This window comes from Pleurodeles waltl, chromosome 10 (assembly GCF_031143425.1).
Source record: "Pleurodeles waltl isolate 20211129_DDA chromosome 10, aPleWal1.hap1.20221129, whole genome shotgun sequence".
In the NCBI taxonomy this organism is placed as follows: Eukaryota; Metazoa; Chordata; class Amphibia; order Caudata; family Salamandridae; genus Pleurodeles; species Pleurodeles waltl.
In genome coordinates this window covers 535,466,139-535,489,451 of record NC_090449.1, presented here as the reverse complement: position 1 = coordinate 535,489,451, position 23,313 = coordinate 535,466,139, and the positions used below count along the sequence as shown (strand labels likewise).

Genomic DNA, 23,313 nt, shown 5'->3' with positions numbered 1-23,313 from the left:
AGCAGCCCCAGGATTGCAAGGAAAGCCTGTGCTGGTGTCCCAGGGACTGCTGGGACACCAACACTATCGCAAGAGGAGCGAGGCGGTCGGCGGCAGGAACAGGTATGTTTTTTTAATTTTTATTTTATCACACTGTAGTGGTAGGTCATTGTAGCTGAAGCAATAGTAATTCAGATCGATATTAACGAACTTGACACTGTGTCATGGAAACCTTTGGAATCTTTTTTCAGTGGCCACCCTTCAAGATGACATTCATGCATGTTTTTCTTTTAGATGTGAAGCTCATCGACTTGAGTGGTTCAGAAAAAGTAGCTGTTCTGCGAGGATGTCCTGGACTGCCTGGTGCTCCAGGGCCGAAAGGTGACATGGGTCCACCTGGAATGAGAGGTATGCACGTTGTACTTGACACACAACTGGTTCTTGGCAGGTGAAAGTACTAAATAAATCTTCTTTGAAATTTGGCACATTCTACTGGTTCTTGGTAGGTTGGAGTACTAAATTAAACTCCTTTGAAATTTGAAGTATAACTATTGAAATTTTTGCTGACCTCCAGGTATTCTTTAGTCTCTATTCCTGTTAACAAAATGTTTTTTTCCATGTTAATGTGCTCAGCTCTAGCGGTGTTTCCAAACAGTTAACTGAAGAGTAAGTGTTCCATTTTATGCCATGAGTTTGGTTAATTCTTGTGTCCCATTTTATAATGCCTTACACAGCATGTCTTTAATTTTTAATACATTTACACACCTTTGTCCTTCAGCAGTAGAGGCAGATTAATTGTATGTGTTTGCACTCAATATGTACAGAATCAGTAAAACTTTCTATATACTTATTTCAGGAGAAAAGGGAAGTTCGGGTATTGCAGGGAAGATGGGCCCAGCAGGTGAAAAAGGTAAAAGTAATTTAAAAAAATGAAAGACTATTTTTTAATGAATTCAAAATATTGACAAGTTGTTCTGAAAATGCTTGCATTGATAAATACACAGGACCTCTTTTAGAAGAGGCCTGCACCACCGGAGCCTCATTTGTTATGATGCTCTAGTGGTGCAGGCCTCTCAATCATATCTATGAGGTGATGCAAAGCCACCCGCATGGTTTTGCACAGCCCTAGAGATATGAAGTAAGGCAAGGCAGCACAAAGCATCAAGGAGGGGTTCAATGGGTGTTTCGGTGGGTTTTCCCATGCAGCACCCATGAGTTTTGACACATTCCCAGATTTATAAGAATCTGTAAACCTAGGAATACATCAAAACTGTGTGCCTCCCCAGGAGAGGCGTAACAAGGAGAAATAACTTTATATCTCCTTGTTTTTCCACTTTCAATATGTGCTGCATTCTGCCTTCTGCAGCACACATAGAAGGAAGAAAATGCCTCGGTTGATTGTTTATGTGCAGGAAGATCATTTTACATGTGGAACTGCAGAGTGAACACACTAGCTTTGCCAAACCCAGGAGTTATCATCCTTTGTCCTTTTCAGAAGTGGAGCTTCAAATGGGGCACCTGCTGCATTTATACTTGTAAGGGTATCCTCTTGAGGTTTAATTTCTGTGAAATGAGCAGCATGGCCAGAATAGAAGCTCGCCTGCTTGTTTATCCAGCTAGAGTCCACAGCTTTGCACAAAATATCTATATCTATCTAAATGGAGCACTTTCTACTGGTTAGTATGTGCACCTCGTTGGGTGAATGGTCAGTTTGGGGGAAGGGGGCATGCACCCCCCTCCCTAGCCGTTTTTGGCCCTGGGGGCTCCATCCCCCAAAGCCCCACTACACTTCAGTGGGGGGGATGTGGCCCCATCCCCCAGTTGATTTTGGCCCCTGAGATCCCATGCCCTGGGTCCCTGGCTTCTAAAACAGATTTTTTGGAGAGGGGAGGCTGACATTGCCCCCCCTCCTTCTGCTGATTTGAACCCCATGGACCTCATCCCCATGGGCCCTGACATCTCTCCTGGGTGCCCTCCAGTGTGCCCAGTGTGAAGTGGAACCGTGGGGGAGCCTCAAGGCCCCCATGGTCCCAGCTGGCTCGCTGCCTCCTGCAGGAGGCAGCATTGCTGTCACAAAGAGGGAGCTGCTAAACATACAGCTCCCTGTCTGTGAGAGCAATTGCTTCCTCTGTTTCCCTGCCTTCATATCTGCAGCCAGGGAAACAGAGGAAACCTCCACTCCATGGAGAGAGAGGTGTTTGACAGCTCTCGCTTGCTGGGGGCAGAGTTGTGTTTGCTCTGACTTGGTGGGAGTTGTCAAAGCTCCTCGCAAGTCAGAACAAACAGCTAAGTCCCAGGGGTGGGCAGCACAGTGTATAGCAGGAGCTGGTCCTGGGAGGTGACAGTCCCCAGGGCCATTATTGGCTCAATGAGGGGGCCTTGCGGCCCCCTCCATATTTTAGGTAAACCCTAGGAAGGTGGCAGTCCTCAGGACAGTAGGGGGGCCATGCACTCCCCCTTACTTGCAATTAATTGCTCCGGGAAAGTGACAGTCCCCAGTGCTGTACGGCACCATGTGGCCTCGCATTCTAACAAATATAAGCCCCAGGGAAGTGGCCATCCCCGGGGGATAAATAAGCCCTGAGAGGAGGGACCCAGCCAGCCCCTCCTTTCATTTTTTACATGCCCCCGTGACCTGGCCAATCCGTGGGCTTTATTAAAACAAGCAAGGGAGACTGCACTTTAAAAAAAAGAATTGCTGCAGATTCACGACCCAGTCACAAAAGTTTGGCAACATTCTTTTTAAGTGCTTTTTTGCCCTGGGCATGTCCTTCCGGGACCCCAGTGCCAGAGCTAAGAGGTCGGGGTGTCCCTACCCTGGCCTCTTTTACATTTTTTTTTCTTTTTTCCAAGATGCCTGCAACACTTCCTGTTTGAAGTGTTGGGAGCCAATCAGATCTCAACGTGAAATCAGGAGGATTAGCGAAGCCTTTGCACATCCAGATATCTTTATTTTTTTTTCTTTTAACATCTCAAACACTCCTGAATGGATTTAAACCAGATATCAAAAAGTGTAACCTGTATATCAAAAGCTATCATTCTGCCAAATTTGGTGTAATTCCGTCCAGTGGTTTGGCCTGTAGTTGTGATCAAATCTCCCACGGGAAATATCATGAGAGATGCACTTTTTTGCCCCCTCTTCTATCAGCTCCCGATTGACGGATCACCCCGAAACTTCCCATGTACAGCAAGATTCTTAGGAATACTTTTGCCGGGAAATGGTGCCGGGAGCGTGGCTTTTACAGCCAACATGGGGGACATATTTGATGCAAGCTCAGCCAAGCACCCAGATTATCCTCCATTTATCCTACCAGAGGCCCACCATCACGCACTATAAACCACCCTCCCACTATCCCAGTCTGTGCCACTGCCATACGTGGCAAATCCACTGCCACAGAGATTCGGAAACAGCGTTATTGCTCATGACAGCGTTGACTGGAGCTCTGACTTGCAGCCCCCTAGGCACATGGACACTACTTTATGGCTTTGCATTGCTGTTGAGAAGTATCAGGAGACTAGGAGATGCGCCCCTGCAGTATAAAATGAGGAACTGAGGTGGGTCCTGGGTGAGATGTGTGGCAAATGTAGCGAGGCCGGATGAGCAGGCCATGCCATATAACCTAGGCAAGGCTGGTGAGAGGCAGATTTCTAGAACCTCGCAAAGATTGTTCAGGGGTTGCCTGGGAGGGGCCATGTGTGATTTAGCATCGCTGGGCTTTGACTTGGGCTGGGGCATAGGTGTGCTGTCCCCTCGGGATAACCCCTGCTTATTGGGTTCAGCTGCAGTGGGCCTGCTGCTGTGTGGGCAGGGTTTCAGACTGGAGGACCTCCGTACCTGCTCCCAACCTGAGCCGTCGTGGGGAGTGTGCTCAGAGGAGAGCCATGAAGGCAAAGGGATGATGTCCTTGGAACTTGACATGTAAGGGAATTCCATAATCAGAGTGCACTGTCTCTGGACACATGAAAATCACCTCACTGCACAAATGAGGATCTCACATTTATCATGGTCTATGCTTGATAAGCGCCCACCTAGGTGCAGATATGCCTGCCCTTCAGAAACATGCACATGCATGAGCTGCTTCCAACTGCTTCTGGCCTTTCCCCCTTTTAATTAGTGCAACACAGGACCCTTTCGGTGGTTACTCCTGCCCCTGATATTGCCCTTCTTGCAACCAACTGGCTGCAATGGACTACAGAGCCTGCTGCATTATGTGGTAACAGTGCTGCACTTGTTGCTGCACCTAGGGGTTTGTAAGGCACAACCAAGCAAGCCCTCTCTTCTGCAGTACCCACACTGAACTCCTCCACTTTGCAACTGACACCACATGGTACACAACTACTGCAGATTTACATCTTGTGTAAGACAAACAATACTGCACAGCTGGTGCTCTAGGGCTGCTCATGCTGCCAAACCTCTTATCCTGACTGGAATTGACAAGCGGGTCTTAGCCAAGGCTGCCCAGCTACATTCAACTGGACTACTGCACCATGGCATGATGGAATGCCAGCACACAAGTATGCAGACTGCCTCCCTAAAGTCCGCTGCTGATCATGAAAAATCACTGCATAACAATGTCCCTTCGGATAGTCCTACTTCCCCGTTGTCCCTTAACGACAAACTTGATGTAGTTCTTGCAGTGGTAGACAAAATTTACACTGCATTTGAGTCCACGTGGACATCCATAGAAAGTAAAATAGATGCTGCAACAAGAGATCTAATGCTACTGTATGCATATCACCACAAACTGGTGAATGAGGTGCACACTGCTGAGCTGACTGTTGCAGAGTTACAGCCAAAGACTCGTGACCTTGAATCTTCGATGCTCCTAACAGTGGATTGCAAAGAGGTCCTGGAGTGTCACATGGAGGATGCCACTGCCACAATACTATACACGTGGTGAGTTTGCAGCAGGAACTAAGAGTCCACATGCAGTTACATATGTGGAACAATGGCTGCGATGACTGTTACCTTCAGACACTCTTTCACCGGGATCTATCCCCATACCCCTGTTATTCCACCTACTACATTATGAAGACAGAGATGTTGTTCTATGTAAGACACGAAAGCTACAGGAGCTCTAAGTAGACTTTGCCACAGTAATGTTTTTCATGGACTAAACTATCATAGTGCAGAAGAGGCACAGCTCCTTCCTTGACGTCAAATACTGGCTTCACAAACTCGCTATCAGCTATGTCCTTCTCTTTCTGGCACAACTGAGGGTGGCAACGGAGGGGAAGACGCTCCTCTTCAACTCCCCAAAAGATGAATGGTATTGGCTGAAGGCATCAGGGCACTTGATAGTGGACCACTCAGCATAGATGCGAGCTGAGATTCATTGTGAAACAGCTCTACGACAGTGAGGCAGGTGACTCCGATAACGGTGCTCTCCTCAGTTGAAAGCTGCACCCAACCTGGAACAGGTCATAAGAGAGAGGAGAAAGGCCCTACAAAATACTGCAGTGTTAAGTGAGAATGCCCGAGGCTCGGAACTAGATGGCAGCATGAGCACTACAAGTGATGACGGTTCTTCGACCACATGCTGTTCGTGAGCGGACTCCACAGTGATTCCCGAAGTTACGCCACAAACATTTGATGACATTATGTGATACTTCTAAAGCTGAAACACTGCAGTTTGTCATCAATCCTGGGAACTCAGACACCAGCTGCGCTATCCATATCTGTAATGTATAACTCGCTTACACTAGGGGCCTGATGTATGAAAGGTTTTTACCCATTCTATGTCTATGGAAAAATTTGTTTGTACATATGGCCCTAGATCCCTTGAAGAGAACACAACATAAATGGTATGTTTGGTATACTTCTAGGTACACAAGATTCCCAGGGCAGGCTGGCCACCTGACCCGCATTCTGATAATTGACATTATGCAGACATATGCCTTGGTGACCCCTTAATGTGTGATCGGCTCCTATCAATATGAGCTTCTGATTATGTCTCCTTAATTGTAAGGGGTGCCTCACTCATTGGCCGCCTAGCTTTCCCCCATCAGTTCTTTTCATGACTAATTAACTCCTACTGAGTTTGTTCTTTTCACAGTTTTGGTGGAAACATATTGCTTCTGTGCTGTATTGGAATTTATGGTTTAATGTTCTCATTACACATATTTTTTGTATTGACCCACAACTTTGCCTGGCCCAAGCTTCCACTACAGGTTTCTTGTAAATAAACTATGCACCTTCCACAGCTCTACTCTGTCAACTGCATCATGCCCAGACTGCGGGCCACATATTGTCATCTATGACCAATTTTAACACACTTACATGGAACATGAGGGGCATACATACTCCCTCAAGACTCTACCCTGTCTACTCCTACCTGAGCAGCAATCCATGCTCATTGTGTGGCTGCAAGAAACTCATCCCATACAGGCGGAAATTGTTGAACTCCAGTAGCAAAGGCACAGGCAGGTATTTGCCACCAATTACTCCACCTATGTTTGGGGGTCTTTAATACGTGTCAATCCTGGTACTCTATTTATGGGGGAGGACACACTCTTTGACCCAGAGGGTTGATATGTCATAGTGCTTGACCACCTAGATGGCAGACCCATTTTCTGGGCTCCATATATGCTCCAAACTCGGACCGGGCCACTTTTTCCCACACACTTTTAACCACAATTTCAGGATAGAGCACTACATCATGGCTCATAGGGTATGACTTTAACAGCGTTCTGGACAAAACCTTCAACTGTACCTTCCCCCCACTACTGCGCATGTCTGCATCCTCCAATGCCCAAATTCTAACAAATTGGCATCAACAGCAACGGTTGGTCAATATGTGACGCTTCCAAAATCCAGATTTGAAGGTGTATTCCTTTTATTCTACACCCCACAACTTACATGTTTGCAGCAACAGGTTAATTTGCGCATCGTTGCTACTTCCCTCTATTAGAGGGTAGTAGTGGTATAGAGTACTGCACCTTCTGGAGGAAATCACAGTAATGAGAGCATGGGAGTATCCCAGTTTATAGATGGTGCAAGTAGTCAGGTGTCTTACTACCCGTAAGCACAGAGTAGGTGTATGGATATACACAAATGACAGTGAACAATAAAGACCACAGCACACAACGTACAGAGCAGTGATGCAAAAATAGTAACATCCAAGGTATGAAGAATTTGTTGGTAAATAAGGCACATTAATGTCACACTTTCTTCATAGAAAATCTTTTTCTTTGAAAACGCAGTTTGTTTTAAAGAGAAGGAACGTCCATCAAACATAGCCAACACGTGTTTCGTCACACAGGTGACTTTTTCAAGGCAGCAAAGAGACATATATACATACTAGTGTTTCATTCTGTTCCGAACTGATCACCGTAAAAGCAAAAACAAAAAGATTTTTTCTGTATATATGTAACAAATAATTAACCAGGTGCAGATACCAAAGGTAAGCAAACCCAGTAAATAAAACAAATAAAGAAGATAGTAGACATGGCAAACAAAAGTAGTTAGGATAGTGAACAGACACCATAAGGAAACACCACAGTAGAAGAAACGGCGTTACTAATTCCAAAATTAATGCCAGACCAAATTAATGGAATGTACTAATACCTTAGTACTAAACATCCAAAGTGATTGTTATTAAAGTTTGTGAATAAGGTGAGTAAATTAGACAACCCACGAGAAATGGGTATGTTGTGTTTGAAAATAAAGTACAAAATTTCATCAGACAAATTAGTGGAAAAAAGTGCGTGCCTGAAGAAAGGGAGGGAGTAGTGGCTTTAATCGTACCTAGAAATTGGATAGAATTGTAGAAAATTTCAAGTTGGTATGTAGTAGGTAAATTGTGAACTGTAAGAGAAATTAACATGGTTGTCAGTAAATTAGAAAAAAAGGGGGGCTAGCCAAAACGGGAAGCGGGAAATGGAAAAATTGAAAATGAATAACTTGGGTAAATTACCTGTAATATGCAGGTAAGTAAGCGCACCCAGGTAAGAAGTATAGAAACAGTTAATAAGTAACTGGACTAAAGGACCTTGGTAAATCCTAACGCAGTCCTGGAGAGAAATACAAGATCGTAGGTCAAAGAAGGGATGCCACTCATGTAAATAAAGCAGGTCACGATAACGGGTGCCAAAAGCGAAAGTCAGAGAGGGTGAGAGGTAACCGTATCAAATAGCCACTGATCACGTCAAATACACAAGCAAGGAGACTTACCAAGTGAAAACGGAGTATCGTGTGGTGTTTGTTCTTGCAGAGTCGGTGTTAATGGCATCGCTGGAAGCCGCAATGTTAAATGCCGAAAAGTAGCGTGAAGATAGATGGGAGACTACTCATGCAGCAATCAGCAAAATAGAAGACGGACGGTAACGGTACAATGGCAATGTATTATGATCCTCGAATTGAGACAGAAAGGTTGGGAAAGGAAGTGGCCATATTGAAAGAGAAAAGAGGAACCGTGAAAAGACCTAACTGGCTCTATGTGTAAGCCAAATATATTTTTTATAAATGACACCATGTGCAAGATGAAGAGTATTGAAAAAATGAGTAAAAGTAATAGTAATACATAGACAAATCCCTAAAAATGAGAGCATTGGTATCTTAGAGCACGGATGGTAGTGTTCAGTTTGACACAAAATGTTCACATTTTTACAAATGAATAGACAAATTTTACACATACATTAAAAATAAAAGGCAAAAATGTGTGCAAATGATGGTATCAGTTAAATACTATAGATAGATGATGACATAAAAAGCAACTTCAAGTATACAATGCGAGGGACAATAATCCCATGTAAATAAACCCAAAGACTGTATGAGGGGTAACGCAACTGTGATCTCGCAAGTAAAGCATATTGAGGAACATATAAGAATACATGGTGCAAGATAGAACACATGTACCCTAAGAACTGCACGATACAATGCTATAGGTAGACACAGATCAAAGGCCAGAGGCCATACAAGAATTTCTCCCCCAGATTGTATGCAAGACAGAGATAAGAAACAAAGGCATGTGTCAGTTAAGAAAGAAGCTAAGATGGTAAATCAAGGCACCAAATTATAGACAAGACCAAATGTTTGATGGATATGCAAAAAAACAATATGTAAAGTACTACAGTTATACAAAAAACACAATAACATTGGTATGAACATAGGGAGGATACCATAAAAAGTGGTGGTCACAAACTCACTTCTAGCAAAAATGACTTATGTTAAAAATACATGCAGTTCCCTGTCAATGTTAAGACCCTTTTCTACAGCCGTAATTTCAATATCCATTTCGCCTCACCCTTACGTATTTCCTTCGTTCTATCCCCCAATCTGGGTGATATGAATACATGGGTGATGCCATGAAATCTGATCTTGAGAATGTCCTTCTCTCCATGTTGTGAGTTGAAATGTGTTGCAAGGGGATATGTGGCAATATGATTTCTAATCGCTCTAATATGTTCTTGTATACGTTCTTTGAGAGGGTGAATAGTACTGCCCACGTAAATGAGTCCAAAGACACAGATAATACAACAGACTGTGTATCTAGTGTTGCAATTGATGAAGTGTCTATCATAATGGATAGCCTCAGTGTTGTAGGTAAATGTCAAGGTTTTATTAAGAGCCAATTGGCATGAGACACAGCAACCACATTTGTAAAAACCCACAGGTTTCCTAGAAAGCTATGTTGGTGGATGTGTCTGTGTGAGGGGTGAGAGAAAGCTGGGGCAAAGTGTGTTCCTCAAAGTCCAGCCCCTACTATGTGTAATAGAAGGTGTCTTATCAATAACAGAACCTAGTCCAGGATCTAGAAGTAGTAAGTGCCAGTGTTTTTTAAGTATGCAAAACACTGATTTGCTTGCGGGACTGAATCTGGTGACAAATGGAATAGCCTTACTTCTATCGGTAACAGCTTTTTTGTAGCCTTTAATAAGTAAGGAATGATGTTGTTTGGAAGATCTGCGTTTTCTGGCCGTGGATATTAAGTCTTCTGAGTAACCTCTGTCTCAGAAGTGTTGAGCTAGGCATTCCAACTCCGGTGTAAATGTCTCTTCGTCACTACAGTTACGACAGGTTCTCACCATTTCACCATATGGGATAGCTTTGATTTGGGCCATAGGGTGTGCACTGTGTGCATGGAGGATAGAATTACAGGCAGTCGGTTTTCTATAGAGTCTAGAAGAGATCTTATTGTTAGTAATGTAAAGTAAGAGATCAAGGAACTCCATTTGGGAACAGTCAACTTTGTGTGTAAAGGCTAAGTTAAACTCATTAGAGTTGAGGTGGTCTATGAGTGTGTTGAGGTCCTCTCTATTACCCGTCCAGATGGTGAGTATGTTATCGATACACCTCCCCCAGGACAGAATGTGTTGAGTAATGTGAGTGGGACAGTTTGACCATAGGTGTTGTTTTTCAAACTGTCCCATGTAGAGATTAGCGTAAGAAGGAGAAAATGTAGCTCCCATGGCCACCCCCTGACATTGTTGGTACAATTGCCGATCATGTAAGAAGACATTATTCTCAAGAACTAATCGCGTAAGGTCTAGTAGCATTTGAATGTGTTCGTAGAGAGTGGTATCCCTATCTGCCAGTGTTAGAGAGAGCATGTCCAGACCCCGTTCCAAGGGGATGGATGTGTAGAGTGAATTGACATCAAAGCTAACAAAGCTACAGTCATCCGTCCAGTCAATATCTTCTAGTTGGCACAGTAGGTCCCTCATGTTTTGTATGAAGGAGGTTAGGTTATGTACCATCAGTTGGAGAAATGAATCAATGTATTCAGATATTTGTTCTGTAGGTGAAGCAATGCCAGAGATGGTCGGTCTACCGGGGGGAAGGTCCCAGGTTTCTGAACCTTGGGTAAAATATATATACAGTCTGCTCGTGCTGTGCTGTTGTACATGTATCTATATTCATGATCAGAGAGAAGGCACAAGTTCTTCCAATAGGCCAGTCTATTACCAGTTATACTAATGATCCTAGGCATAGGGTTATCAGGCAGATGTATATAGGCTTGGGTGTCTCTAAGTTGTCTATTGATTTCGGACATGTAGTCTGATCTGTTCATAATCACCACATTACCCCCCTTGTCCGCTTTCCTGATAACAATGTTGGTTCAGGAAGAAAGTTTCTTAAGGGCCAAAAACTCCATATGATTTAGGTTGTTTTTCTGCCTAGGGGCATGAGTCCTGAGTTTGTGTGCTATGGTCTTTATTGTTCACTTCCATCTATTACTTGAGAAGAGTACATGGCATTTCAAATGTTCCCTATTGGAGGGCCCCCTAATCAGAACCTCACTGGAGTACAAGATCTCAGAATACTTTGAACACAATGCAGGCACCGCCTCTTCTAAACTGATACAGTTGAACGCTTTTAAAGTGACATTAAGGAGGCATTGGCTGGTCATACAGGGGAACAGGAGGCATTGCTATAACAAGAACATGACCAAGTTAGAACATACCTTAATGGGGCTGGGGATCAGAGCAACGAACAAGAAAGAATTATGCTGCCTTAATTTTGCTTTGCAATCAGCTCACACACATGCAATAGCGGATAGAGCTGGATGACTCTTAGCATGGCTAATCCATCAAGAACAGCCTCAGTGACCCATACTGGCACTACACTCTAAAATGGGTTCCACCCTCTAAACACAACATACTGTTCATGAGAAACTCACACAACACTACACACAGGTATATCAACTAATCACAGACGCAAGCTTGGAAGCTTACAACCCCTTCTTTGACAATACACAGATGCCTCGCTTCACTATTGACCAACATATAAACCTGGATGGCCCTATCACAGTGATGGAAATTAAGGAAACAATCAGAGCGTTGGCCAATCCGCAGACCCTGACGGGCTACTGGCAGAACTATACAAGACTTATGTGGCCCAGTTATCTCTGCACTTACTGCTTATGTATGAAGAGGCCCTAACCCTATCTGTTGGCAGTCTCTCTGCCTCCCAAAGGGAAACAATGGTTATTTCCTTGACAAAACCCAAAAGGGCCCCTGTAGGACAGTAGCGTTGCTCAACACAATTATAAAATTGTGGCATAAATGCTCTGGAGCGCCTGGCTCCCCTGGTCCTGTCATTGGTTCACCCACATCAGAATGGGTTTGTCCCTGCTCTTAATGCCTCCCTAAATTTACGTTGCTTCTTTAGAGTTATGACCTATGCCCAATATATATGGCCTCACAATGGGTGCCTGGTACTAGACTCATTGGGGTAGAGGTACCTCTTTACTGCACTATCCCGATATGGCTTTGGACACCACCTTTTTTGTTTAGTGAAATTGCTATACACCAGCCCCTAAATTAGAGTCAAGATAGGACCCCTTGTTTCTGATGTCATCACTATACACAGGGGAATGAGTCAGAGTTGCCCCCTTTCACCACTATTATTCTCACTGCCGAATGAACCACTACCACTGGCCTTGAGCCATTGGCAGACACAATGGGGCATTCCTTGAGGGGATGGGACACATACGATATCCTGTATGCCCGTGATATGTTTGTTTGCATATAGGACACGCACAGCATCCACAAAACTATTGCTTCCACCCTAACCCAGTTTGCAAATCTCTCTGGGTTGCGTTAAATTGGGTGACATTCTGCTTGTGCCCCTTTCTGCCGGATGTACCTGACTCCTGCTTTACTCTTAGTGGAACATGGTTGGATTGGAAGCAGCACATGTTTAGGTACCTGCAGTGCAGATTTATCACACTATGACTGACCTTTTTGAGGGCAATGTCACCATAGCAGTAACATCCATAACAGCACAGGTGGCCTTTTGGAATACGCTGCCACTGGGAGTGGTGAGGAGAGTGGTATTGCTAAAAAAGGAGGTTTTACCCCACCTTTTGTACTTCTTCATGAACCTTCTGGTCTACATCCTTGGTGTATTCTTTAGTACATTTAGCAAACAAATAAGAGAATTCATTTGGTGCAAGTCAAGATGCACACTGTCATCAGAGAAGCTTTATGCACTCACAGATAAGTGGGGGGGGTTGTCCACTTCCCATTTCAAACAGTTCTATCTTGCTGACCAGGTTCAGTGGATAGCCAACTGAATTTCAGGATTGCACCTATCAGACACAGCCACATCCTCCCCCAGCTGGAAACCACCCTCCATTTTACACTTGTTTCATCCACGTACAAAGGTTGTTGGCCCCTGACTTATTACTGCTGAGGACTGCATATCGTTGCTTTCACAGGTGACTACGCATCACTAAACATGTGACCCTTTATGCAATAGGACTGTTAATGTTAGTTATGCTGAGGCCTGGGGTTCCCACGACTATAAATGCATTGACAACATGGCACGCAGCAGGTATACATACACTATTGGACCTGTATGGAGATGGTGCATTGCCAACATACGAGTTGCTAAATTAAGAGGATGGCCTTTCTCCTGGACATTTTTAGCTTCATACCTCATTACGTGTTACACTGGGACATCATTGGGGGGACATGACCACAGAACTAGCTATATATCTTATGATCCAATACTTACATGTGATGGACAGGCAGGTGCCTGATTTGTTGGTTCACTGACTCACTCCGCTCCCATACTGCCCCACAGCTCTTTCCTTTACAATACTGCTGGAAAGTCGATTTTACACACCTTTGCACTGAAAAAGAATGAGTTGCCCTACTGGAAGGCCCATGACATGTACTGCATCATGCCCGCATCAGGCTTTTTCAGCTGTGCAAAACACACCGGTCTTAACTCACACCAGCAAACATAAATAGATTTTGTCATAGAGAAGATGTGGCTTGTTCGCGTTGCTTTTATGTGGATGCTGCTTTACTTGACATGCTTTGGTCTTGTCCCAGTTTACACACCTTTTGGACTAACATCCCTTTCAGATTATCCACATGCACTGAATGTCCAGACTTACATCAGTGAGGACTGCATACCCTGGGCGTATTCAATAGAAGGAAGAAGAATAGGTTAACTTCCCGCTAGGCTTAGGCTTCATAGTGGCTTCATAGTGGTTGAATGACCGATTACTTGCAGGTGGGAATCTCCGGAACCTCCACTGGTCACAGCTTGGGAGCGCTCAATGCTCACCTGGGTGCAAGCGGAAAGCATAGCTCTACATAGAGAAGACAGTTGGACTGAGAAAATATAGCTACTTACTGGGACAATAACGTACATGGTATGCAGTGTTCTTATTCATGTGCCTGGGCAGAGTTTGCGTAGCCACGTAAGTCACAAAAAGACTCTGTTGCACTATGCAGAGTTCCACTAGCGGGTGGAGTTTCTTGCCGAAGCCCATTCATATGACATTTAACATCACTGGCAACGCGAGGAACGTCTTTGCATTGGAATTCTCGAGCAAGCAGCAACACTCGGTTTGCATGGGCGTGGCCATCTTGTTTTTTTTTGCTTGCTATTGTCTAGGGCATAGTGATATCCCCTCTTTATATCTCTCTCATCCCCCACTTTTAAAATCTATTTCCCCACAGGTTCATTTTATTATATTAGCTTTTCTCTTTCTCTTTTCATATTTTAACTTTTCTCTTAATTTTTGTGTTGTTTGGGACTTTTTATTTTTAATTTATTTTCTTAATTTTTTCCCTTTCCTTCTTCTTAATCCTTCCTTCTCTCTTCCCCCACCCCAAATCCCCAGCACCATGGCAGGTCCCCCAACTGAAAGCGCCAGCTGTCTTTCTTTCGGGCGGCGGCAGCATGAATGTGTGCAGCCCCACCATTATTTTCTGAGGTGGCAGCATTGGCGTTCTACTTGCAGCACCACCTCCCCTCCACCTTGGCAGCAGGCGGCAGGCCGGGGTCTGGGTACGGCCTCCAGGAGCCCAGCAACGCTGGGAGAGGGTGTGCTGGGCTGTGCGACGCAGCTTTGGGGTCCGGCGCACCACCAACATCTGACGCACCAGTCGTCCGACATCCTAGATTGGGATACGGAACTGCTCGACCTGCTAGGCATCAAGGTTGTGGGGTTTGCTGAGTGATAAATAATTATTAGTTGTGTTCTATGCAAATAATATCTTCCCAAATAGCAGGCATGCTGCTCACAAGCAGGTAAGCTAACTTTATTTTACAAATATAATATTATGTTTCATCATCTAAAGAAATGCTCCGCGCTACCTAATTGTTCTTGTGTTTGGTGCTTGCTTGGGCTGATTAAGAAGTAATGGAGAGACTCCTCCAGTCTAAGATAGTCATTGTTAATATTAGTATTACTGAGTTTGCATGTTCTCTCACTTCTCAATGCCTTTATTTTTTATTTGTAGCTTATAGTCTGCCAACTGCCATGCAACATTTGAATGATGTGTAGTAATTTTGCATGCTTCCAATCTATGCATTGAGAGATTCAGAATGAGATGAGAACTGCAGAAATCATTCAATGCAATTTATTAGTAATTCCAAAATGTAGTTTAGGAAATTAGGAATAGGGTTAGGAAACTTGGAATTGGATTATCCAAGATACTAACATTATTATTATACTGGCGCTCTGAACCTCTGATGTAGAAATGTTACTGTTTGCCTTTTCCTTAAAAAAAATATTATTGGAGAGATTATTTATTAACAGTACCACTAATCTTTTCTAATTATTTTTCTTACATCATCCAGCATCTAGGGGCAGGAGGAGGGCTGGCGTTGATGAGGCAGGCGAGGCAGCTGAAGGTGGCCCCTCCACAAGTGCTGGGGCAGATGGCTCTGCTAGCCCTCAGTAATCCTTTTACCATTACACAGTTAAAATTATTTTCTGCCTTTTACTGTGTCTTTCTTCTAATTATTTTCCACCTCTACTTTGATTTATCTGTTCAGTAAATTCTTAGTATCTCTGCATTATTTTATTTATTTATTTCTACATTTCAAGTTTCTTTACTTCATAACTTCATACTGTCTGGCTGTTCTAGTCTGTCTGTAGCTCCCTTTCTTCTGCTTTGTCAGTGAGCTTTCCCTCTCCCCTTATGTATCTTATCTTGTGGAGTGGTGGTAACGTTCAGAGAAGACATGTACTGAAGACTGCATGCCCATGTGAGTTATTCTACACATGTTTCATGAGAAGGCTTTCTTTTTCTTGCTGCAGCTCAATCATTAAAAAAATAGAAAAAAAGTGGTTTGAACATGATGTGTAATTGTTTGTACCCTCAAATGCTGTGTATGTATTATTAGTATTCTAGCAGTTGATGACCCTGCGCCATGGTTGGAAGTATGAGGCAGATGTCCCCATTGCATCAGCCAACCAAGACCATATGCCCTTCAGTGACCAATTTGTGCACACTTTTATTTCTCTTGAAAAAGTCAGATTCATCAGTAGCTATTTCTGCCCTCCATTACCATAATTTTATTTTTTACTTGACTACTTGGCTTTTTAAAAATTGACAGCCAACAAAATACCCACCTGATAAATTGATTCAAGAGAAGTCTGTAACTGAAATATAGTGGTGTATTGCAGTTGTATGTTGCCATTACTAAAAATAATAGGGGGAGACGTATGTGGTGTCTATAATGTATAATGTTTTTTCTCGCCGCACTCACCACCAGTGCCAGGGCCAGAATCAGATGAGGGGGTAGTCTCTATGGCAGCAGCTGCGGGCGGTGGTGAGTCCTATTGCTTACTTATTGACAATTAGTAATATAGTCACTCTAACGGTGTACTAGTGTTGTTGTTGACTCACTTGTCAACATCCTGCTTTAGCAGCGGAAGTTAAGTAAGTATTAAAGGCCTCTTGTATCTGCAACCCAGCAGACTTAGGTTCATAAAATGAACTTGAACTATGATATGTTTTGGAAAATTGAAAGAAGGATAGTCTAGAATGGATGGGTGAACCATATTATGAGTGAAAGGATGTGTGTGAGGATGAAAGGGTGCATAATAATCATATAGGTGGGAGAAGAGGAGAATGATAGGCTACATGGATGGGTGAAGGATGGATAAAAGGGTATACAGGTGAAAGGTTGCCAGCCCAGGTTGGATAAAGGGTATGAGTGAAAGGATTCCATACCTGGATGATTGAAAGGGTGAAAGGATGCATGGGTGGGTACTGGGTAAATGAATGTTGATGAAAGGTTAGTAGAGAGCCATGTTTGGAATGTGGATAGTTTTAAATGGTGAAGGACTGAATGAGAGAATGTAAAGTTTAGCTTACGTGGTGCGTATCAAAGCCAAGGGTGAAGAATAAGAGTACTAGAAGAACACATTTGCAACGATGAATAGAGAAATACTTGGAATGCAGAACCAAAGTAACTCTTCAGGATAGGGACATTCTTCTCACCTACTTTACTTGCTTGGAATGGTTTTCAAATATTTGATGCAAAGGTTTGGATGGTATTGCAGAATACTCCCTTGACTCACAGCATTTTTCAAGCGAGGCAGGTAATATGTATCCCAGACTAGAATCTATTTACCATCTCCTCCCTCCCTTGCTAAGGCCTTCAACCATTTCCACCCATGGTGACCTAACAGCTGCATGGTTCAATTCAGCAGAATCTGCATGCACTGTTGGCTGTGCAATGTGCGTCTCTCTGCTTAAGTCCAGTTAATGTGTCAAATACTTTTCATTGCATGGCAATGCAAAAACAAGGTGTGTTTCCCTTTCCTCCCAGTGCCCAATGGATCAGCCTATTTCTAGTACTTCATTCCTTTAATCTTTCTTAAGTTCTGTTCCAGTTTTCTGATTAATTTGAAAAATCCAATCTTTTCTTGCTCCACATTTTTCCAGCCAAGTGATTATACATATAATTCATGTTGACTTCCATAACGGATTTACTTCAATTCTAGTTTTTAGTCCCTTTTAACATTTGCCAACCAGTGAGTCACAGTACTAACCAAACTTTGGGCAAATTATGATGATGATGAGGAATTGCTTGATCAGTAAAGTGTGTACTATACCTACACATCTTAATCCCCTTAACCTTACCCTGCATTTAAATACGTTAAGAATATTCCTTTCCTTCCTGAAAGAAAATACATTGTTTTGGAAAAAAATAGTTATTCTGAAGTGTGGTGGAGAAGGGGCATAAGGACAGAGTGTAAAGTGGTCCATAAGTAAGTGCCTTGATTTTCCTGAACTTGATGGTCTATGACAATGCGTATGCATCAAATCAAATCTATATCCCATTCCTTTATCCTCTCCCTGTACTGCAGTGCATCCCTGTACCCACTGCCTACTGATGGCAGACAGGATGTCTGCATGATTGATTATTTCATACTATGTGGCATTTTTCATTCTCAATATTCATCGACCTTGTAGTCCAGGTACAAAGAAAAACAGGGCCATTGGAATAAAATAAGTTTTAGTACAGCTGCCCCAGCTGCAGACTGTAACGAGTATGACTTGGGTGCCAGCTGAGCTGCCAATACCACAATTAATTTAGCACAACAGGGGAGAGAAGAATACTTGTGCTCCATAGTGCATATTATGGCTGTGACAGTTTTCACCTTAAAATTTAATGGCATGAGGTGACCACCAAATGTACTGCTGCTGTGCCTCTGAACTACATTATTTTAACCCCTTCGCTGCCAGGCCTTTTCCCCCCTCAGGTGCCATGCCTTTTTTTGGCTTTTTGGGACAGTTCATGCTTAGGCCCTCATAACTGTTTGTCCACATAAGATACCCATGCAAAATTTGCATCCTAGGGATTATATAGGTACCCAGAGTTTGTGGGTTCCCCTGAAGGAAATCAAGAAATTAGCCAAAACACAGAAAAAAAATCATTTAAAAAAAAATGGGAATAAGGGCTGCAGAAGAAAGTTTGTGTTTTTTTGCCCTGAAAATCGCATCAACAAAGGGTTTGCAGTGCTAAAATCACCATTTTGCTAGCATTGAGGATCAGGCAGACTTGAATCAGAAAACCACATTTTTAACACAATTTTGGCATTTTACTGTGACATATACCCCATTTTTACTATTGTTTGTGCTTTCAGCCTCCTTCCAGTCATTGACAGAAATGGGTGTAAAGCTAATGCTGAATCCCGAACAGCTAAACATTTCTGAAAAGTACACAAAGGGGGTCATTCTGACCCTGGCGGTAATTACCGCCATGGCGGAGGTTGGCGGTAGCACCGCCAACAGGCTGGCGGTGCACCGCTGGGCATTCTGACCGCTGCCCTTGAGAATCCTCCATGGCGGCGGAGTGCGCTCCGCCGCCATGGGGATTCTGACACCCCCTACCGCCATCCTGTTCCTGGCGGGTCTCCACAGGATGGTGGTAAGGGGTGCAGCGGGGCCCCCATAAGAGGGCCCCACAAAGTATTTCAGTGTCTGCTATGCCACTGCACCCGTCGCACCTTCCCACTCCGCCGGCTCAAGGCTGTTTCCCACTGGGCTGGCGGGCAGCCTTTTGGCGGTCGCCCGCCAGCCCAGTGGGAAACCCAGAATGACCGCTGCGGTCTTTCGACCGCGGTACGGTCTTCTGGCGGTTCCCGCTTGGCAGGCGGCTCCCGCCGCCCACCAATATCAGAATCACCCCCAAAATCCACAATTGAGCAAGGGGTCATTTGTGTAGATCCTTCAAGGTTTTCCTACAGAAAATAACAGCTGAAGAAACAAATATTGAAATTGAGGTAAAAAACAGCAATTTCTATCCACATATTACTCTGTAACATTTTCCTGCAATGTCAGATTTTGAAAAGCAATATACATTTATGTCTGCTGGACTCTTCTGGTTGCGAGTATATATAGGGCTTGTAGATTCATCAAGAACCCTAGGTACCCTGAGCCAATAAATGAGCTGCACCTTGCAATGAGTTTTCATTGTATACTGGGTATACAGCAATTCTTTGGGTGAAATATAAAGAGTGAAAAATAGGTATCAAGGAAACCTTTGTATTTCCTTAATGGGCACAAGATAAGGTGCTTAGAAGCAGTGGTTATTTGCACATCTGTGAATTCCGTGGTCCCCATGCTAACATTAGAATTTTAGGGCATTCCTCAAATAGACGTCTTTTTTACACACTGTGTTACATTTGGAAGGAAGAAATGTAGAGAAAGACAAGGGGCAATAACACCTGTTCTGCTATTCTGTCTTCCCCAAAGTATCCCGATAAAAATGGGAACTCACTTGTGTGGGTAGGCCTAATGCCCGCAACGGGAAACGTAACATGGACCCATCACATTTTTACATTGACAACTGACGTTTTTTGGAAAGTGCCTAGCTGTGGATTTTGGTCTCTAGCTCAGCCAGCACCTACGAAACCTGTGCGTTTTTGAAAACTATACACTTAGGGGAACCCAGAATGGGGTATCTTGTGGCACTCTCTCTAGAATTCTTTGCAAACCTCAAAATTTGGCCAAAAAAAACACTTTTTCCTCACATTTCGGTGATTGAAAGTTCTGGAATCTGGGAGGAGCCACAAATGTTCTTCCACTCAGCATTCCAACAAGTCTTCAGATAAAAATGATACCTCACGTGTGTGGGTAGGCCTAGTGCTCGCGACAGGAAATGCCCCAAAACACTACGTGGACACATCAAAATTATCAAATACAAAACTACCTGTTTTTGTGGGGGGGGGGCACCTATGTTTTTGTCCTGTGCTTAACAGTCATCTAGGGAAACCTACCTAACCCAGACATCTCTGAAAACTAGACATCCGAGGGAGTACAGGGAGGTGTGACTTGCATGGATCCCCCAGTGTTTTCTTAACCAGAATCCTCAGCAAACATCACATTTAGAAAACAAATCACATTTTGCCCACATTTCTGTGTGAGAGCACCGCACTGGCACAGATTTCCTACTCCGCAATGTTCCCCTCAGTACCTCAATAAAAGTGATACCTCACTTGTGTAGGTGGGCCAAGTGCCTGTGACAGGGAAAAGCCAGAAACATGTCAAAATTGAGGGGGAACCAAAGCGGGTTCAAAAGGGCAGCTTGTAAAAAATCGTTTTTAGGCTGACAAGTGGGGCTGAATTTTTATTGGTATAGATGTGACAATGCTGGGTGATAGGAAATTTGTGGATTCCTGCAGATTCCGGAAGGTTCCAACACAAAAATGTGGGGAAAATGTGTGATCTCAAGCAAAGTTGGAGGTTTGCAGGGCATTGTGGGTAGGAAAATGCTGCTGGGTGCATATGAAGCATACCACCCTGGGCTAACCCAGATGTTCAGTTTTCAGATGTATCTTGGTCTCATTGATTTTTCTACATGGCAGTGTCCCAAAGTCCAAAAAGTGCAGCCCTCACCATTCCAAGTGGGATGATTTTGAAAGTTAGACAAGCTCTCATGGCCCAAATGTAAAACCAAAACTCAGCGTAATCAAATGTCCTTTTGCTTGCTGTTGGGATAAGAACTTTTAATGTGCTGGGGAGAGCTGAAAGACTGTTACCCCCTTCAATTGGGGTAGGGGCATAACCATGCCTATACTGGTCAGTAGCCACCACCCCACAATTTTCTTTTCTTTATTCCCTGGCATCTTGTAGGCTTTCTGCCTGCCCCCCCCCCCCGGAAGTGGATCAGGGGTAATTGCCCTATCTGCCCACCGGTGGGCAGAACAACTTTGTCCCCATTTATTTGGAGTAGGAGTATGGCCATACCCCCACCCTCTTCTTTTGAAAAAAAAAATCTTCCCTGGTGGGCTTTCTGCCCCCCTTGGGGACAGATGGGCCTTACAAAAATAGGCCGATCTTCCCCCAATGGGGCAGAAATGGCCAACAGTAATGTGCCCCCATGGAGAGCAACCCTTGCCCAAGGGGCTGACCCCCAAACAACACACAAACCTATCCATAGTGTCTGAGTGGTTTCTGGCGAGCCTACTAGAAGTAGGCCAATATGCCCTCAAGGAGGGGAGAAATGGCCTAAAATAAATTTGCAACCCAGGGGAGCAAACCTTGCCTAAGGGATCCCTCCCCATCTGAAAAAAATAAATCCCTGGTGCCTAGTGGTTTTTGCCCCTCTTGGGGGCGATCGGCCTAATTAAAATATGCTGATCTACAATGGCCTAGAATAACTTTGCCCACTAGGGGAGCGACCCTTGCCTAAGGGGTCGCTCCCCTTGATTGAAATTGCTGCAAAAAAAATCCCTGGTGTCTAGCAGATTCTGTCCCCCTTGGGGGCAGATTGGACCACAAAAAATAAGCCGATCCGCCCCAAGGGGGCAGAAATAGCATAAAATAAAATTGCGACCCTTCCCTCAGAGGCCGCTCCCCATCTGTAAAAAAATAAATAAATAAAAATCCCTGTGCCTACTGGTTTCTGCCCCCCTTAGGGGTAGATCGGCCTAATTAAAATAGGCCAATCTGCCCGGGGCAGAAACGGCCTAAAATAAATTTGGCCCCCAGGGGAGCGACCCTTGCCTAAGGGGTTGCTCCTCTTGCGTGTAACTGACCTGAAAAAAAACCCTGGTGTCTAGTGGTTTCTGCCCCTTTTGGGGGCAAATTGGCCTAATAAATATAGACCGATCTGCCCCCTAGGGGGGTGGAAATGGCCTAAAAATAATTTGCCCCCTAGGGGAGTGACCCTTGCCTAAGGGGTCACTCCCCTCCTGTAAAAAAGACAAAAAAATCAATCCCAGGCATCTAGAGGTTTCTGCCCCCCTGGGAGAATATTGGCCTAATTACAGTAGTCTGATCTGCCCACAGGGAGGGCAGAAGAGGCCTTGAAAGAAATTGCCAACCAGGGGGCCGACCCTTGCCAAAGGGGATTGCTTCCCTTTATTGTTTACACAATCAAAGACAAAATCCCTGGTGTCTAGTAGGCATTTCTGCAGCCGGATCACTTCACGATCGGGCTGCAGAAATGCTCAAAGAGACATTAAAGGAAAGGAAAGGCCTTTCCTTTCTTTTCATGCCTCTGCCTGCCTCCATCTCCCTATCGGAAGAGAAATGTTTTGCATGTCTCTTCCGATCCGCGCTGGAAGCTGAGTTTTCAGCACGGTGAAGGTGACCTCTGATGAGGTCAGTGGGCAATTTCATGCTGACATCATCAGACATCACTGGGGTGGTGGGGGGAGTTGGGGGTGGAAGGGCAAGCGATTCTCCTTCCATCCCTGATGGAGTGAATAGCGCTCCCCCAGTGGGCCGGGTGCAGGACGAGCTGGTCTCGTCCACAGCACACCCCAACTGTGGCCGAGACCAACTCGTACCAGGCACCCGAGGGGTTAAACAAGTGTTTTGCTCAAAGCATTGTTTACAATTTCTCTTTTTGCTTTCTTTTTTTTTTAATCTGTTTATTAATCATTATGCACACACAACAGTACATTTTGCTATTAATAATTTTGTGATCTGTTTATACACATTTATAAGCTTGTACAGCGCGATTGCGCAATGAATTGCTAAAAAATACAACTTGAAACTGTGCAACAAGTGATTAAAGTCACAGCTAAACACCGCTAATGTCATACCTGGTGCTGGCTACATCCTTTGGAGGGTGGGGGGGAAAAAGAAGGATACATTTATTGTGTTTGGGGGCCGGGG

At 44.2% G+C, this 23,313-nt stretch overlaps 1 protein-coding gene across 2 annotated transcripts in view; it reads left to right on the top strand.

Annotated features, from left to right (window-relative positions):
* LOC138261696 (ficolin-1-like) overlaps window positions 1-23,313 on the top strand; it is a 263,717-nt gene that overhangs the window by 24,458 nt on the left and 215,946 nt on the right. For both annotated transcript variants that reach the window (XM_069210960.1, XM_069210959.1), the window contains exons 2-3: window positions 274-387; window positions 836-889. In XM_069210960.1, coding sequence (XP_069067061.1) covers window positions 274-387; window positions 836-889 — 168 coding nt within the window. The remainder of the gene's footprint in view (window positions 1-273; window positions 388-835; window positions 890-23,313) is intronic.